This window comes from Tursiops truncatus, chromosome 13, assembly GCF_011762595.2.
Source record: "Tursiops truncatus isolate mTurTru1 chromosome 13, mTurTru1.mat.Y, whole genome shotgun sequence".
NCBI lineage: Eukaryota > Metazoa > Chordata > Mammalia > Artiodactyla > Delphinidae > Tursiops > Tursiops truncatus.
The window spans coordinates 87,703,946-87,722,332 of NC_047046.1; the positions used below are offsets into that span (position 1 = coordinate 87,703,946).

Below are 18,387 nucleotides of genomic sequence, written 5' to 3' on the forward strand. Positions count from 1 at the left end.
CATTCCCGACGGGTCCTCGGGGTGCAGACGGCGCCTCTCCGAGGGCTCATCAGGCTCCGGGCCTGAGGAGTTTCTTGGGGGGTGAGGAGGGGGCTTGACGGTAGTTTTCAGTGCGGGCGTTCGCCACAGGCCAGAAATCTGGCCAGCTCCCTCCTGGTGGGACCCCTGCCCTGACCCAGGCCTTGCGTTGTTGTGCCCACACGTCCCAGAACAGCCTCGAGTCAGTTCCAGGAAAGCCGTGAGCGGACTCAGGGAGCTTACTGACTCCGTAAGGTCTGCAGGCTGCACCCTCCCGTGTCCTCTTCTCTCCAAGTGAATCTTCAGATTTGCACGTTAAATTTCCAGTTATTTTTGCCAGAATTTAGATACGATGTATGTGTTTCAAAACAGAATTAGGATGTAAATAATTTCAAAAATCTACAGAAGACAGAAATGGTAAAATCTTAAGTGTGATAAATGAGTCATTTCTGACTTTACATCAGTCATTCTTTGATTTTTAGGTTGATAAAAATTATTATTAAATTAATTTGTCCACTTCCTGTACAATCTTAGTGTACTTTTTTTTTTTTTTTTTTTTCCCAATACGTGGGCCTCTCACTGTTGTGGCCTCTCCCGTTGCGGAGCACAGGCTCCGGACGCGCAGGCTCAGCAGCCATGGCTCACGGGCCCAACCGCTCTGCGGCATGTGGGATCTTCCCGGACCGGGGCACGAACCCGTGTGCCCTGCATCGGCAGGCGGACTCTCAACCACTGCGCCACCAGGGAAGCCCCCTTAGTGTACTTTATGTATAGTTTTCTCATCTACCCTTTGTACTCAGGGTTCTGATAATTCTGTAAAGTCATCAGACTTCTTCAACTAGCTTGTAAAACTGGATCATATAAGTAAGTAACCTCTCAAAAAATGCCTTCAATCAAAGGTTTTAAGAACTCTGACCTAATGTCTTCAAGAGAGGACCCTGCCGATCCCATTAACAAGTTTATTTCCAAAGAGAAGGGTCCTTCCTCCCTGACAGCACTCCCGCAACCCCTGGCTCTGCGTCCAGGAGGGGCCCCTCTGCTGCCCACGGGCAGGCTCCTCTGTGCTGTGCAGCCTTCCTGCTCGGCAACAGCCGGCGGTGTCCCTCCTCTGGTTTCCATGACAGTACTCTCGTTCCCAAAAGTGCCCGCACGGCCTCGTCTGCAGACCCCTGGGGGCTACAGGTGGACCACCGGCACGGGTTCTTAACCCTGTCTACACATCCCGTGGACTACTAGCTTTGTTTTGTTTTTTTCATACTTGCCGTTCTCTATACACATCCTCAGTTCTAGAAGTGCTGATTTTCCAGCAGGCCTGGTGGGACTGACGTTTCTGCATTCTGAAAATCCAGTAAGTTGCACCCACAACTGAGAACCACTGAGTCTTGTAAATCTTTCCTTTTGACGTGCTTTCAGGATATGAGGTGAGGCCCAGTGCTGTCAGCAGCGCCCCTGACAGTCTGAGGGTGCAGAGTGCAGGGGCCCAGCTAGGGCATTCTCGCTCCCTAATGATAAACCCTGAGTGCACCAGCAGGCTCAGGGCATTTACCAGCTCCTAACACAGCTTTCTTGTTCGAGAGCAAATTTACTTTTGAAGCTTTAGTCACATAGGTATTTCCTTTTCCTTTTTAATTGAAGTAGAGCTGATGTACAATGTCATGTAAGTTACAGGTGTACAGGATAGTTAGTGATTCACAATTTTTAAAGGTTATACTCCTTTTATAGTTATTGTAAGAGATTGGCTGGGTTTCTTCCCTAGTGGCGCAGTGGTTAAGAATCCACCTGCCAATGCAGGGGACACGGGTTCGAGCCCTGCTCTGGGAAGATCCCACATGCCTCAGAGCCTCTAAGCCCGTGCGCCACAACTACTGAGCCTGTGCTCTAGAGCCCATGAGCCACAACTACTGAGCCCACGCACCACAACTACTGAAGCCCGCGTGCCTACAGCCCATGCTCTGCAACAAGAGAAGCCACCACAACGAGAAGCCCGTGCACTGCAATGAAGAGTAGCCCCCGCTCACTGCAACTAGAGAAAGCCCGTGTGCAGCAAGGAAGACCCAGTGCAGCCAAAAATAGATAAATAAATAAAAGATTATTTTTTTAAAAAGATTGGCTGTATTCCCCGTGTTGTACAATATATCCTTGTAGCTTATTTTATACATGATATTTTGTACCTCTTACTCCCCTCCCCCATCTTGTCCCATCCCCTATCCCTCCCCACACTGGTAACCACTAGTTTGTTCTCTATATCTGTGAGTCTGTTTTTTTGTTATATTTCCTAGTTTGTTGTATTCTTTAGATTTCCCACATGTAAGTGGTATCATACAGTATTTGTCTTTCTTCTCAGTCTGACTTATTTCACTTAGCATAACACCCTCCAAGTCCATCCACGTTGCTGCAAGTGGCAAAATTTTATTCTTTTTTTATGGCTGCATAGTATCCCATTGTATATATATACCACATCTTCTTTATCCATTCTTTATCCTGCTGATGGACACTTAGGTTGCTTCCATATCTTGGCAATTGTAACTAATGCTGCTACAAACATTGGGGTGTATGTATCTTTTTGAATTGGTGTCTTCGTTTTTTTTCAGATATATAGCCAGGAGTGAAATTGCTGGGTCATATGGTAGTTCTATTCTTAGTTTTCTGAGGAACCTCCATACTGTTTTCCACAGTGGCTGCACCAATTTACACTCCCGCCAACAGTGCACAAGAGTTCCCCTTTCTCCACATCCTTGCCAACGTTTGTTATTTCTTGTCTTTTTGATGATAGCCATTCCGACCGCTGTGAGGTGTTGTCTGATCGTGGTTTTGATTGGCATTTCTCTAATAATTAGCGATGTTGAGCATCTTTTCATGTGCCTGTTGGCCATCTGTATGTCTCCTTTGGAGAAATGTCTGTTCAGGTCTTCTGCCCATTTTTTAATCAGGTTGTTTGTCTTTTGATGTGGAGTTGTATGAGCTGTTTATATGTTTTGGATGTTAACTCCTTATCGGTCATATCACTTGCAAATATTTTCTCCCATTCAATAGCTTGTTTCGTTTTGCTGATGGTTTCCTTTGCTGTGCAAAAACTTTTAAGCTTAATTAGGTCCCATTTGTTTATTTTTCCTCTCAATTCCTTTGCTTTAGGAGACATCTAAAAAAATACTGCTACGATTTATGTCAGAGAGAGTTCTGCCTATGCTTTCTTCTAGGGGTTTTATGGCTTTTGGTCTTACATTTAGGTCTTTAATCAGTTTGAGTTTCTTTTTTGTATGTGGTGTTAGAGAATGTTCTAATTTCATTCTTTTGCATGTAGCTGTCCAGTTTTCCCAGCACCACCTTTGTTTTGTCAATTTAGAAATTATAACATGTTGTTAGTCATGTCAGTGCTTATAGGTGGTGAAAAAACAGCCAAAAAGATGAAAGTTTGGTTTTTTTTCAACATGGAAAGCTGAGAACATTCCCACTTGGTCCTTCATCTCCACTGAAACTCAGCGTTTCCTCTTTTCTCTGTGGTTGTCACCACTGCTGTGACCTCGGGGTCACGCCTCCAGTCTTGGTGCCCAGAGTTAGGAGGCAAGGGCACCTGCCTTGAGGACATCTCTCCAGGCCCAGCCCCCTGGCGCCACACCGCAGGACCGGCCTCCCTCCCCCAGTTCACTCTCCAGGGCTCCTGCGCGCAGCTGTGCCACTGTCCCTGGCACTCTCTTGCTGGCAGCCGTCTGCTCCAGAGCCCGTGGTGCCTGCCCCGTGCCTGACACCTTCCCGCTCTACGAAGTGGGCCTGGGCCTCATGGTGATTTCCAGATATGAGGCCCTCAAGTCTGGCCGCTCACGTGGTGCCCACAGGCCTGACCTCTGCCCCAGCCTGTGTCCAGTTCTGTCCGATGCCAACACTCGTCTTGGTCTCGAGCAGCTAGTGGGCTGGGTGCACCCCTGTGACGGGGGTGACGGGGACGTTCTGTTTTCCAAGCACTGTTTATTATTTGAAGCGGTTACAGTAAACTTAACTGCTTTTATAATGAGTCAGAATTTTGGTATTCAACCAGAAAGAATGAAAAAGCTGAAGGAAAAGCAGCAGCTCTGCACCTGATCTCAAGTGACTATGGCCCTCGCCAGCTTTGCCCTCCCAATGCCCTCTGACTTTTCGTCCACGCTGTGTGACGTGTCCCAGCCACGCGGTGCTTCTGTCATGTGCAGAGTCTGTGCTTTCATTCCGTCTTCTGGGACCTGGGCTCTGTGCATCGTGGCAGACGGAACCCCAGGCCTGGGAGGTGGTGGGACGGCACTGCTGATCCGATTGGAGCGGGGCCGGAAGGTGTGGTGGTGACCTGAGATAAACCTCATCGACACGGGGCCTCAGTACCGCATCCCCGTCACTGCATCCCCAGCTGGTCCGGGAGGAGCTGTCCCTGTGATTTAGCCGGGTGGTGTCTCGGAGTTAGATGCTTTTCCTTTTTGTGAGACACCATGCCTCTCTTCCCAGGAAGCGTTAGGAGAGCCCGTGGAAACTGGGGCTGCCTGCGGTGTGGTCAGTTGCTGAGTCGCTCCACAGGGTAGCTTAGTCACTGTACAGAGGGGAAAGCAGGGGGTGTGGAAGCACCCCGCTGTCTTCAGGGCGCATATTCCAGGCGCCACGTCCCAGGTCAGTTACGCGGTGGGCGGGAGCTCAAGGTCCCCTTCATCATCACCACTGCTCTGTTTTATAGATTATGTTAACCAATAGGTGTGTGAGAATCTCTCTGCAGCCACAGCTCAGTATGACTTTTGGAATCGTGTGTGTGTACCAGATGTTTTTACTGGGTGACGGGGAACCTAGGAGGACGTGCACAGCTCAGTGGTCCCAGCAGATGTGGCGGCCTCGGCTGATGGGGTGGGTGGTTAGGATGCACAGGAGCTGCACCTGTCATCCTGCCGCGCCCTGTCGGCCTTGAGACAGGTACTGGGTCCCGGTGACACTCTTCGAGAGGACATGCACCACCGCTTTTTCTTACAAAGGAAGGGTTAAGCACATTGTTTTTCATAGTCTAGCATTCTAGAGATTCTCTCAAGTTCCACGTGATTACATACTGGAACGTGTGCTTGTCCCGTCCTGAGCATGGGGAACTTAGACCACAGATGTTTCCCAAGGAAAATTTTATTGGAAGTTTCAAAAATCCTGTATTACGTATTTACCTTATTACCTCCCAAAAGTAAATAAAAATTTTGTTGAAAATACCTGGGATTTTTTTATCTTTAGGTTTTTATGTTACAACACTTTTGAAATCTTAAAGCAGGACTTCACAGTAGAGAGGGTTTCACTGATTCCAAGATTCCCAGAACTAGATAGAAACTGCTAATCTTATGTTTAGATTTTTACTTCAAACTTTCTTCCCACTTTGGAAATTGGACCGTGATTAAAAGTGCAAAGCATTAAATAGCCTTTAAGAAATCCCTAACACGTGCTTTACATCTAAAAATGAAAAGACTCAACTTCATCATAATTTTTAAAGCACTCTGTCGATGCAGTGTTTGCAGGTCCCCAGAGCCCGAGGAAGATCATCTGAACGGTTCATTATTTCGCTTATTGAACTTCGCTGCGTTAGGTTGACGGATGATGGCGGTGTTTCCCAATCACCAAAGTACTGTTTTAAAAGCATTTTTTATTGAATAAAGTGCTTAGAATATTGCACCCTGGAGCTTTTTTCAGGGAAATGGCTCGGTTGATGTTCTCTGTTTGCCCTCAGCCTTGACCTATCCCAACGTGTACGGTTAATAAGCAGCCTATTCCGTTTAGGAGACTTAACTGGCTTTGCACACTCTGCAGCAACACTATTCTCTTACTTTCCCTGTTTGCTTATGGCTCTTGTGTCATCTCATCTTAGTTTTCAGAAAGAATGTGACTTATTGAGTAGAACGTGCTGGTTTTTGAGTCTCTGATCTTGCAGCAGTTCTTCATTTTCACTTTCCTGAAAACAGAGAGGCTCTCCTACCTTACCCTGCGTGTGCACAAATGCATTTTATTATACAGATACTGGAATTCTGGGGAATTGAAGCTGGAAAAGGCTTTCTGAGGCGTGGTCACTGGGCACTTTGCAGTGACGTGTGTGTTCGGAGCTGTCACCTGCAGTGGGTGCTGGAGCGTCAGAGCGGGAGGGGTGATTTCGGATTCAGAACCTGCAGCCTACTTAGGCCCCGGTCGCTGTTTCTTTTGATAAGTGATCAATATTTCATTTTCTCCAAGAGCGTAGAAAGTTTCACTTGCCTGTCACTTTGCAGCCTCAGCATAGCAGACTCCAGCTTAGCAAACTTTAAATGTTCCTGGAAATTCCTGGACAAAGTTAAAATCCGGCCCTCGTGAGCTGTGTGTCCAGTGCAGCTTCAGGAAGCTGAGACGGAGCCAGCGTCACCAACAGGCGCCACCGAATCAGCTCAGGGGCAGCACCTCGGGCGAGCTAGGCCAGTGCGACGCAACCCCAAGACCCCTGCCCGCGTTGGTTCAGAAAGATTGATTGGCCGTGATTTTCAGTGACTCTTAAGCCTGTAAACTTGCTGTCTGTTGGTAACATCCTTTCTCCTCTGTGGCCATGTCCCTCACATAGGTAATTTCTATATTAAGTATTATTTCAGGGTGTAGGTATCATCTGCTCGTGTGGACATTTGTGTGCAAGAATCAGCTAAAATTTATGACAAACCATGAGTGGATGACTTAAAAACAGAAGCGCGTCCCACCCTTAACAGCACTGCTTTTGATTTACTCTAATGTATGCAGTGTGCTGTGGATTTAAATTCACTTTATCGTGTCTGCTTATTGAAGCAGGACTCACTGTGGTGTGGCATCAGCACGTCTGTGGGGAGCAGGTCCCTGTCTGCGACGTGAGCCCCCGTCCGTGACCCTCAGGAGCGGGACAGCACGCGAACCACACGGCCTGCCATGAGTATTGACTGGCAGCTTTTCCAGGCGAGCAGGTTCACGTTATGTTCATAATTCTATTAAATTAGAACCGTGATGGTAGTACCACAATTGAAAATGAAGACATGTCAGTGATCGAATTATGATTTATAAAGTACACGGTAAAAAATGTGTCCCTGGGGGCTTCAGCCCCTGGTGGCGCAGTGGTTGAGAGTCCACCTGCCGATGCAGGGGACACGGGTTCCACGGGTTCGTGCCCCGGTCCGGGAAGATCCCACGTGCCATGGAGCGGCTGGGCCTGTGAGCCATGGCTGCTGAGCCTGCGCGTCCAGAGCCTGTGCTCCGCAATGGGAGAGGCCACAACAGTGAGAGGCCTGCGTACCGCAAAAAATAATAATAATAATAAATGTGTCCCTGGAGTAAAGCAGGCAGCTATGCGGGTGTAATTGCTAATATGGTAAAGGAAACTTCTCCCAAGCTTTTCAAGAATGATAGCACAGGGCTTCCATGGTGGCGCAGTGCTTAAGAATCTGCCTGCCAATGCAGGGGACACAGGTTTGAGCCCTCATCCGGGAAGATCCCACATGCCGCGGAGCAACTAAGCCCAGGCACCACAACTATGGAGCCTGCGCTCTAGAGCCCACAAGCCACAGCTGCTAAGGCCTGTGTGCCTAGAGCCCGTGCTCTGCAAGGAGAGAGGCCACCGCAATGGGAGGCCCGTGCACCGCAACGAAGAGTAGCCCCTGCTCGCCACAACTGGAGAGGGCTCACACGCAGCGGCGGAGACCAACGCAGCAAAAACTGAATAAAAAAATAAAATAAATGTACAAAGCGAGAAAAAAGGAAACTTTGATTAAAAAAAGAATGATAGAACAGAAATTTCTGAATAATGGAATTGGAGAGAAAATTAATAATAAAATCTTGCCCTGCACGAGTTACGTAGCATGGAGAAGTGTGAAAGCATAAACCAGTTGCCTGTGACAGCGATTACCCAAGTGTGCTGCTGACGTGGCCTCTGGATGAGAGTTAGCGGAGGCTCCCACTTAGATATGTAACTTTTACACTCACATTTTAATTATTTTGACCTTTGTATTATTGTCAATAATCGCATTGTTAGAAATGTCTTAGAGCTAAGTTAGAGAAATAGTCATTCTTACATGGCCTGTACCACCACTGAAAGCATCCAAAGGAAACAGGAAGAGGTGGCACCTCCTCTGCCCCTTCCACTGGGAGGGCCACACCAATGGGGAAAGCAAGCAGCAGTGTGTTAACTGCTCCTGAGATGAATTCTGAGTCAGAGACCTAAAAATTCCACCTGCCCCCAGCAGCTTTCTTGTTCTGTTAGAAGGACCCCATGTAGCGGCAATCTGACCCAATACAGGGATAACATCCCAAGAGGGGCCGTGGTCAGGGGAAGCCAGTGGTCAGAAGCAGCCTCCATGCGAACACTGAGAGTCTCCCGCTAAGACACCACCTCCCGGGAGCCGTCAGCAGATGGAAACTCCACCTCCACCGGCTTATGTGTTAGGCAGTGCCTTGCAAATCAAACCGGGGCTGTGCACTGGTAAAAAGAAACGAAACAAATGAGGTTGGCGTCCAACTAAAACGTTTAGAAGAAAAAGGCAAGACCAAAGGAAAGTAAGAGAAAGAAAAGATAAAGGAAAACGTAAAAGTTGGATATATACTGATTGAATATACTGATTGAGTCCTGCTTCAATAAGCAGACACGATAAAGTGAATTTAAATCCACAGCACACTGCATACATTAGAGTAAATCAAAAGCAGTGCTGTTAAGGGTGAGACGCGCTTCTGTTTTTAAGTCATCCACTCATGGTTTGTCATAAACTTTAGCTGATTCTTGCACACAAATGTCCACACGAGCAGATGATACTTATACTGATTGAATAAGCAGTAAATTCAAAAGCTGATCCTTTGAAAAGTAAATAAAATGGAAAAACTGTTGGCAAAAATAGTAAATAATACAAAACAGTGAATGCAGACTAAGAATACACACATAAAATTACACATATGAAGAGTGTATAATAGATGAGCTTAAATTTTTATGAGAGTATATTAAAACACAGCCCAAATGCTATTATTTTTGAAAACCTCATTAAATAACCATGTTCAGGAAAAATATATATTAGCAAAATGGCATCTAAAGAACAACATAAAACCTCGGTAGACCAGAAAAGAGGAAGAAACAAAACTGTCTCTTGTTTTAATAGATGATGTGATTGTCTCCATATAAAATCCCAAAGGCTCTACCAAAAATTTAACTCTCTACTAAGATTTAATAAGTGAGTTTACCAAAGTTGCACATTATGATAGCCATATACAAAAATCACTCATGCTTGTATATACTAGCAATCAGCAATTAGAAACTGGCATTTAAAAATGTACCATTTATAAAGCACCAAAAAAAAAAACCCATGAAATGCTTAAGGATATATCTAACAAAGTATGTGTAGGATTTGTGTGCTGGGAAGTGTAAGACAATGAAGAAAACTCAAGGACAGTCTATATAGAGAACCATATTGTGCACGTGGATTGGAAGACTTTCTGTTACCAAGATGTCAGTTGATTTTTTTATACAGATGCCAAGGAAATCCAATGCAGAAAGGATGATTATTTAAATAAATGGGACCCAGAACATATTTTTTAAACATCTTTATTGGAGTATAGTTGCTTTACAATGGTGTGTTAGTTTCTGCTTTATAACAAAGTGAATCAGTTATACATATACATATGTTCCCATATCCCCTCCCTCTTGCATCTCCCTCCCTCCCACCCTCCCTATCCCACCCCTCCAGGCGGTCACAAAGCACGGAGCTGATCTCCCTGTGCTATGCGGCTGCTTCCCACTAGCTATCTACCTTACATTTGGTAGTGTACATATGTCCCTGCCACTCTCTCACTTTGTCACAGCTTACCCTTCCCCCTCCCCGTATCCTCAAGTCCATTCCCTAGTAGGTCTGCGTCTTTATTCCTGTCTTGCCCCTAGGTTTTTCATGACCATTTTTTTTCTTTTTAGATTCCATATATATGTGTTAGCATATGGTATTTGTTCTTCTCTTTCTGACTTACTTCGCTCTGTATGACAGACTCTAGGTCCATCCACCTCACTACAAATAACTCAGTTTTGTTTCTTTGTATGGCTGAGTAATATTCCATTGTATATATGTGCCACATCTTTTCCCATTCGTCTGTCCATGGACACCTAGGTTGCTTCCATGTCCTGGCTATTGTAAATAGAGCTGCAATGAGCATTGTGACTCTTTTTGAATTATGGTTTTCTCAGGGTATATGCCCAGTAGTGGGATTGCTGGGTCGTATGGTAGTTCTCTTTTTAGTTTTTTAAGGAACCCCCATACTGTTCTCCACAGTGGCTGTATCAATTTACATTCCCACCAGGAGTGCAGGAGGGTTCCCTTTTCTCCACACCCTCTCCAGCATTTACTGTTGGTAGATTTTTTGATGATGGCCATTCTGACCGGTGTGAGATGATACCTCATTGTAGTTTTGATTTGCATTTCTCTAATGATTAGTGATGTTGAGAATCCTTTCCTGTGTTTGTTGGCAGAGTCTGTATGTCTTCTTTGGAGAAATGTCTGTTCAGGTCTTCGGCCCATTTTTGGATTGGGTTGTTTGTTTTCTTGATGTTGAGCTTCATGAGCTGCTTGTAAATTTTGGAGATTAGTCCTTTGTCAGTTGCTTCATTTGCAAATATTTTCTCTCATTCTGACGGTTGTCTTTTCGTCTTGTTTATGGTTTCCTTTGCTGTGCAAAAGCTTTTAAGTTTCATTAGGTCCCATTTGTTTATTTTTGTTTTCATTTCCATTTCTCTAGGGGACCCAGAACATTTGAACAGCCATATGCAGAAAGAGCCTAAACTAATCTCTCTCACTCTTATAAAAATTAACTCAAATTGGTCATAGACCTAAATGAAAAACCAAAAGTATAAAATTTCTAGAAGAAAACCTTTGTAGCCTTGAGTTAGTTAGGCAACGATTTTATAGGTCACAAACAGTACAAATTGTATAAGAAAAGAATTGATAAACTAGACTTAAAGGTAAAAATCCTACGTTCTTCGACAGACATTGTTAAGAAAATGAAGGCAAGCCACAGGTTTGTAGGATATGTTTGCGAAATACATATCTGATAAATGACTAGTGACCAACATAGATGAAGAACTCCCAAAACTCAATCGTGAGAAAACGAGCACTCTGTTTAAACAGAAGCCAAAGATTTGAACAACTGCATCACCCAAAACAGCCGTGGATGTGACCGTGTAAAGCCACGGAACAGCGAGCCTTGGAGCTTCGTTCGGGTGACGGGCACTTTGCACGCTAAGAAGTGGTTAGAGGTGAACTAGTAATCCCAGGGCGAGAATCAGGTTTCTTACGCTCGAAGCCCAGATCACACTGGACTAGCGCTTCATCCCCATCTCTTCCCGGGTCCTAGGAGACTGCCTCACACAAGCCAGCACCCAAAAACTGCTCCGGCTGTGTTTTCACACCTGTCTTCAGTGTCCCGTTGAACTTGCCACTGTTAAATCACCTTAAATCAGCGATTGTTAGTTCTCGCTGATTGAAGGAATGTCTTGCGCTGGTTCCTGAGGGTAGAGCAGTGAGCACAGCAGGCATCGGGGGTCTCGGGGCTGCTGGAGGCCCGGGTGGGGGACATGGCAGCGTGGCGGGAGGGGGAGCCACAGCGGAGAGAGCGGGGGGTTTGGGGGAAGGTGACGGGGAGCCGGCAGGCAGCCCCGGCGAGGCTGGAGGACGGCTGGTGGCGTGTGGCCGCAGAGGCCCAGGCGGCCGGCGGGGGCGACCCGAGGCCATTCGCAGGCTCGCCACGCTGTTGTCCAGCTCCGTCACTGGACGTTCAGCTCCGTCACGGGGGACACCGAGTGGACTGTGCCCAGCGGGTCTGCACGGGGCTCCAGGGGAGGCCTTGGCCGGCACAGCCTCCACTCCCCACTGTGCTCCGACCGCCTGGCGAGTCTCCACCCTCGGCAGCCGTGCTGTTCATTTTGCTGTAGGGGAGGCATCATGCTTTCAAGACGTGTGTTTGGTCTAATCGCTTAAACGTCCTCAGGAAGAAAATAGAGTCAAACTGCCCATTCCTTAGAAATTTTCCTTCCTCTGATTTCGACGTTCAGTATCACTGGATGTAAGTGAGCCCTCAGAGCCTTCTGAAAAGAACACCTCTAGTTTATTTCAGACATACAGAGGGAACGGTCCGAATGCTGACCCGCTTTCCCCCAGCCCCGCTGCACTCCAGGGCCAGGTGGCAAAGCTCGAAGCTGCAGGGGGACCCTCCGGTCGCCGTGGGCGTCGTGGCGGCCTCCACTGAGGTGCCGAGCGCATGGCGGCCAGTTCTGCACGTTCGTGTCCCCCCTTCGTGGCTGCTGGCTTGTAAGTCTGTTCAGAAATGTTACATTTTACATCACCAGAGAGAATCCTGCCCAGCGCTAAGCACTGACATTAGAAGACTAACGGAAGCGCCCGTCGCGTTGAGTGTGTGAACGCTCTTCTCCTGGTCGGCATTATATAGCGAGACCTCGACATGCTTACTGACTAGGAACAGCTGTACAGATGCTGGACCAGGCAGCAGAAGCCCAGCGGACTCCTCTGATACGTCGCTACCCCCAGTGGGTTATGAAACCAAGCATAAACTAAACAGGTGTGAGTCACCAAATAGAGAAACTCAGGTCCTGACTGCAGCGGGACCCAGTGAGATGAGAGGGTGTTCGCAGGGAGATACAATTTACAGGTCAGAATGTAATAGTAACCTTTCACTGTGTAAACCGAAAACGAAACTTGGGGTCTTGGGTCATCTGCAGACACAGAGAAGTCATATAGAAATAGTCTATGGAGTTTCACGTTCGTTTTACATTTGCACTGGGGTTGCAGAGCTGTTGACTTGCCCCCACTCGACGTGCTGACGTCCAGGTGTCTTCTTTTAGAGCTATAATTTGGAGTATATCACTGATGCTCTAAATTATAGTACTGTATCCTCGTGGCGTCATGTTAGGATTCCGGCCTGCTTCAGTATCCTAGTAATGCGCTGGAAAGCCAGGGCATGCGGCTTCTAATTCGAGCTCCACGGTGACTCACTGTGTCACATTTAATGCGTTCGTGGGACCCCAGAGCTGACAGGGCCCCTAGAAAGCTGATGTCATCCGCCCTGTAAGCCAGCAGCTGGACTCCGGTGTCAGGAGTATTGACAGGCGTCTCCACTGCTGCCAGCAAACCAGGACTGGGGCTGGGAAGAAGCCATTTCAGTGGACACTGGCATGGGGGTCAGGAGTCCGGCGGGGCCCGGCCTTCAGAGCCCGCTGCGCTCACGTGTCTCGTGGAGACCCTGGTTGCAGCCTCGTGGACTGGCTGTGCCGGGCGGTATGGTGGCCTCAGCCAGTGTCCCCTTGGGCAGCAGGGCGGGAGCGTCCACCGCGGGTGGCCTTGCTGCGGCCTCGGCCGCTGGGCTGTCGGGCCGTCTGGTGCTGTGTCGGTCTGTCCTCTCCTCTACTGGAAGCTCCCGTGCGTGAGTGCCGCCCCTCTGGCTGCCCAGCTGCGGGGAGGACGTCCTTCCTTCGGCTCCGCCTTCTCTGTCCAGGGTGGGCTCTCACTCCTGAGCTGGCCCGGCCCACCTGGGCTTGGGGGCTGGGCTCGCTGGCGGTTGCTGGACGTGCATCCTGGGCCTGGTTGGCGCAAGGCTCCCTCGAGATGCCAGCTGCAAGTCCGGGGCCCCGGGACCCCCCTCAGCATGACCCTCACTCCAACTCCTGCTTCTCCGAAGCTGCTGTAACCTGTTTATCACAGGCCAACTCTACCATGTACACTTTTTAAAATACCAGAAGTTTTTATAAGATGAATTCTGATGCATTGACTACGTATAAAATAAGACGAAATTGTAATTTAAAACCGTATAAAAAAGTATGCCTTTACTATTCTGAAACAGTCGTCCCGCTTGTCTGTTTAGGTCCTTTGCAAAATCCTAGAAAATGTTTGGGAACTGAAGTCACCCTTTCCGGGAGAGGCTGGGTACCATCTGTTCTGGACCCCTTTCAGGGAAGCCATGTGGGAGTGTGTGGGGAGCCAGGCACCAAGGGACCGGCACAGGCGACTTAAAGTGTCGCCCTCGGCTGTGCCCCAGGGCATCCCCGCCCCACGGGGCGCCCCTGCAGCCCCAGAAAGTGTCTCGCGCCGGCTTTTTCTGCCTCGCTGTCTTCGGACACCCTGTCCACCCGTACCATGCGGCCCACCCCACAATGTCAGACACTTGACAAGCTTGTCAGGACTTTTCTCCAGTTATATTTGTGGAAAATTACTTGGAAAACCTCATTCGTAAAGTGATTCCCGCTCCGCCTAAATGGCTTACGTGAGAAAGGGCGGAGGGTGAAACCCTGACTTTGATCATCAATGTGCCAAACGCCCCACGGGTGGGTCAGACCTCAGCGTAACCCTGGGAGGTCGTCACCATCTTATCGACGAGGAGACCGGGGCTTAGGGGTCCAGCCTGTCACCCAGATTCACGGAGCTGGTACACGGCAACTCGAGGATTCCGAACTGAGCGGTCTCACCTCGGCACCAGAGCTGCTGAGGATCTCGTCAGACGGGAGTTTTCAGGAATGACTAGGAGAGAACAGTAACATTTGCACACTAGACAGAATTTAAAATGCTCTTGAATGATATGATTTCTCAGAACCCCAGGTCAAACGCTAAAAGCACAGGTGGTGAAAGGAACTGCAGGTGAGGGCGAGGCGCCAGGGTCAGGAGAGGCCCAGAGCCCCCAGGGGGAAGGAGCCACTGCCTGCGGCCGCGGGGCCCTCACCTGCACGGCGGGGGCAGCACGTCATGAATTTCTTGCAGTGAAGTTGCTTTTAGAGACAATTTTTTTCTGAAAACGCTTATTGTCATAAAAATTACTATGCATAAGTGGTGAACTTTAAAAATTATTTTTCCACTTAAGATTTTTACGTTTAAATCATAAAGGATTGTAAGTAAGAATACTTTCTATTTTTGAGTCCTTGCCACATGCCAGGGGGCCTCCTCTGATCGTTCCCCCTTTAGAACAGTTTGCAAACACATCTTCCACAGAACAGGCGGTGAGCCTCAGTACGCAAAGGACCAGGTCACCGGGCTTCCAACTGTCGGAGTTGGGCCTGGCGCCCGGGCCTGCCCTCTCCGCAGACGTGCTGGCTGTGGAGCCCCCAGTCACCAGTTGGTCCGTGATGGAGACACATGAGGGATTCAGGGCATCACTGTCGCGGGCGTCCTCGAGCCCAGCCCCACCTGCTCTCCGAGCTGTCCAGCCCGGCGGGCGCTCCGCATAGATTTTAAACCCTAGCTGTAGGCAGCTGGTAACACAAATCGCAGCACAAGTGTGCTCACCAACGGCCTTTATCTTAGACGGTAAGACCAAGGCCCTCAGTCTCGCTGCGTATCGCTTCCCTGTAACGAATACTAGACGCGGCCTCAGAAACAGCAGGGCCTGGATGTGGTCAGTTTCATCTCTTGGTGGCATCTCGGCGAGCTCACTGACCGCTGGCCTGATGACCCCTTCCCGGGGAGCGAGTGCCCTCACGTCTCGCTGGTCTCCCGCAGGTGGCCCTGGTGCAGTGGACGGAGAGCGTCGGCCTCACTCTGGTCAACAGAGACCTCACGTCCATGCAGCTGAGGACCCCCAGCGGCCAGATCCTGACCTACTGCATCCTGCAGACCTTCCCCTTCACGTCGGAGAGCAAGCGGATGGGGGTCATCGTCAGGGTACGCTGGCCTCTGTCCCCGAGCTGGGTGCCTGCTCTGGTCACTGTGAGGACACTGCAGCGGTCTCTTAAGGCTCACTCCAGGGCTTTATGCTCGTCACAGTGTTTTGTAATAATAAAATCCAAACTGATCATTTATGCTGAGAAGCTGGTGTGGCTCTAATAGTCATGATTTAAAACAACTTTCCTAAGACGGCTGAGGCAGGATAAGTAGATGCTCATGAATGTTTGAAATCGGCTCGCGCTGCTTTGTTTCCCACAGCAGTCGCAGCCAGAGTTCACCTGAAGAATGATTTATGACCATAACGTTGCTAAAATATACCCCTATTAAATTTTTTGTAGCGAATACCACAAATACATCTTGGAAGTTGGCTAAACTAAGAAGCTTATTCACTCAAGCTCTGGAAATTTGAGAGAATTTACCTTGCAGTCCAAGGCGTATATTCATCTACAGATTTTATTTCAAAACCCTCAGCACAGCATCTTGAGAGCCACAATTATGCTCTCGGTTCCTGGTGGCCTGAACATCTAGGGAGGACACAGCCCTGCCTAGGAGGTGTCTGAGTAACTCACCCAGGGGAGTGGGTTCACAGAGAATTGCCCTCCTGGTGCGTTCCCGTTAGAGCAGCCCCCCAGTAGCCGCAGCGTGCCCTCAACATGTCTGTGTTCACTCCCGTCTCGTTACAGGACGAGTCCACAGCAGAGATCACGTTCTACATGAAAGGTGCCGACGTTGCAATGTCCGCCGTCGTCCAGTATAACGACTGGCTGGGGGAGGAGGTATGGGCTGCCTCACGCTGTGCAGGTGTGTGTATGAGACTCAGGGCAGTGACAGAAGCACGGCATCCTCCTCCGACTTGTAGGTACTTGCTGGTGTCACTGGAGTGAATCAAGATGCCAGGTTTCACACCAGACGCTGTCGGTTCATAAAGCAGAGAGGATAGGAGTACTGTAAATTATAAATACTGTACTTTCTGGGTGAACAACTACTGTTTTTGGTTTCTGTGTGAATACGTGTAGATGTGTGCAAGTGGGTCCTTATGAAGAATATTTTGTTTATTTTGGTGGAAAAACAGAAAGCATCCCTAATCATTCACTAGAATATTCTGAATAGTGTTGTGCATGTAACTAGAGTTATACTTTAACATGATAGTTATTTTGTAACCTAAATCATTTACCAGGATATTTTAGTTAGAATTTAATTCTAATACGTACATAGGATTCACTTTAAATGTGGAGATAAGATCCAAATATAACCAATCCTATATTTTCCTCAAATTCTCCCTGAACAAATACGATTTGTATTTAGCTTCATGAGATGACTTGTTGTTTGCATTTATGTATTTGTAAAAGCTTAGATTTCAGAGCAAAACTAAACCGCTGAATGCATGAGTGTGACCCCCTTCTGTGCGCATGTTGTCGGTGGGGCTCAAGCGTGTCCACCCCCCTTCAGGCCAGGAGTCTGTCAGTCCAGGGGCCACAGCCCACGTCCACGACGGTATTGGCAATATGAATCAATAGCTCCTTCAGGCACTGGATTTAATCAGGGACATGAATAAATTAAACTCCCTGAAGACCTAGTAAAATGCCATAAAAATTACTTTGGGTCATAATGATGTGCAATTAATTATAAAATCCTTGTTTAATTTATTTAGCTTTATGAGGTCAAATCGATAAATGTCTTGCAACAGACAGATAATGTCAGACTGTTTTTCAGATAACTTTATTAAAAATCCTTTGTGCATTTATTTCCAACATTGTAGTTTCTCCCATCGATAAATCTTTCCACACCCTCCCACCGCAGTCTTTGTTGTTAATACTCTTGTCGTGGGGAAAGCCTTTCACTTTATCCAAAGCCAGCAGGTACTCAGAGCCTGAGTTTACAGGGGGCTGTTCTGTGTCACAGAAGCTCCCAAGCTGCATTGTTGGTTATCAACGTGTGTTCCCCAAATACTAATACAAATACACCTACGCTGTCCGTCATGCAGCGGAAAGGGCGATTTTGTAAAGCCTGCAGTGCGAGCCCATCCTCTGTGTGGACGTGATGCCCGCGAGCCGAGGCGGCGGTGCCTGGGGGGCAGCCCCTTCCTCTCCGCGCAGGCTCCCCTCTTTGCCCCCGGATGTGTGTTTGTTAGAAACGAGACGGAGCTAGGACTGGGGAGCAGGGCGGGATGAGCTAGCGGAGGACGTGGCCGTGGCTGCAAGGAGCGGTGGCCGAGGCTGCGGGCCGGCCGGGCCGCGTGTGACCTGCCTCTCTCTTCCAGTGCGGCAACATGGCCCGCGAAGGCCTGCGCACCCTCGTGGTGGCCAAGAGGGCGCTGACGGACGAGCAGTACCAGGACTTCGAGGTGAGCGGCCGTGGCCTCGGGGAGACGGTGCGCACGGGGGCGGCGCCGCGGGTGTCCCCGCCTCGGCCAGCCCTGCGCGAGTCACAGCACCGCCCGCCTGTCCTCAGAACCGCTACAACCAGGCCAAGCTGAGCATCCACGACAGGACGCTCAAGGTGGCCGCCGTGGTGGAGAGCCTGGAGCGGGAGATGGAGCTGCTGTGCCTGACGGGGGTGGAGGACCAGCTGCAGACGGACGTGCGGCCCACCCTGGAGATGCTGCGCAACGCGGGCCTCAAGGTACCGCGAGGGAGCGGGCGCCCCCTGGAGGTGGTCCCGGGAAACCCGCCGAGGTGGAGAGGGTGAGGGCCTTGGTGAGCGGAGGTCTCTACGCGTC

At 48.9% G+C, this 18,387-nt stretch overlaps 1 protein-coding gene across 15 annotated transcripts in view; it reads left to right on the forward strand.

The window, feature by feature from the left end:
• Positions 1 to 18,387, forward strand: part of ATP9B (ATPase phospholipid transporting 9B (putative)) — a 216,509-nt gene that overhangs the window by 174,468 nt on the left and 23,654 nt on the right. For all 15 annotated transcript variants that reach the window (XR_012325486.1, XR_012325487.1, XR_012325488.1 and 12 more), the window contains 4 exons: positions 15,504 to 15,665; positions 16,352 to 16,444; positions 17,929 to 18,012; positions 18,120 to 18,290. Coding sequence is in view for 10 of the 15 variants with exons in the window: in XM_033837856.2 (XP_033693747.1) it covers positions 15,504 to 15,665; positions 16,352 to 16,444; positions 17,929 to 18,012; positions 18,120 to 18,290 (510 nt within the window). In the remaining 5 variants the exon portion in view is untranslated. The remainder of the gene's footprint in view (positions 1 to 15,503; positions 15,666 to 16,351; positions 16,445 to 17,928; positions 18,013 to 18,119; positions 18,291 to 18,387) is intronic.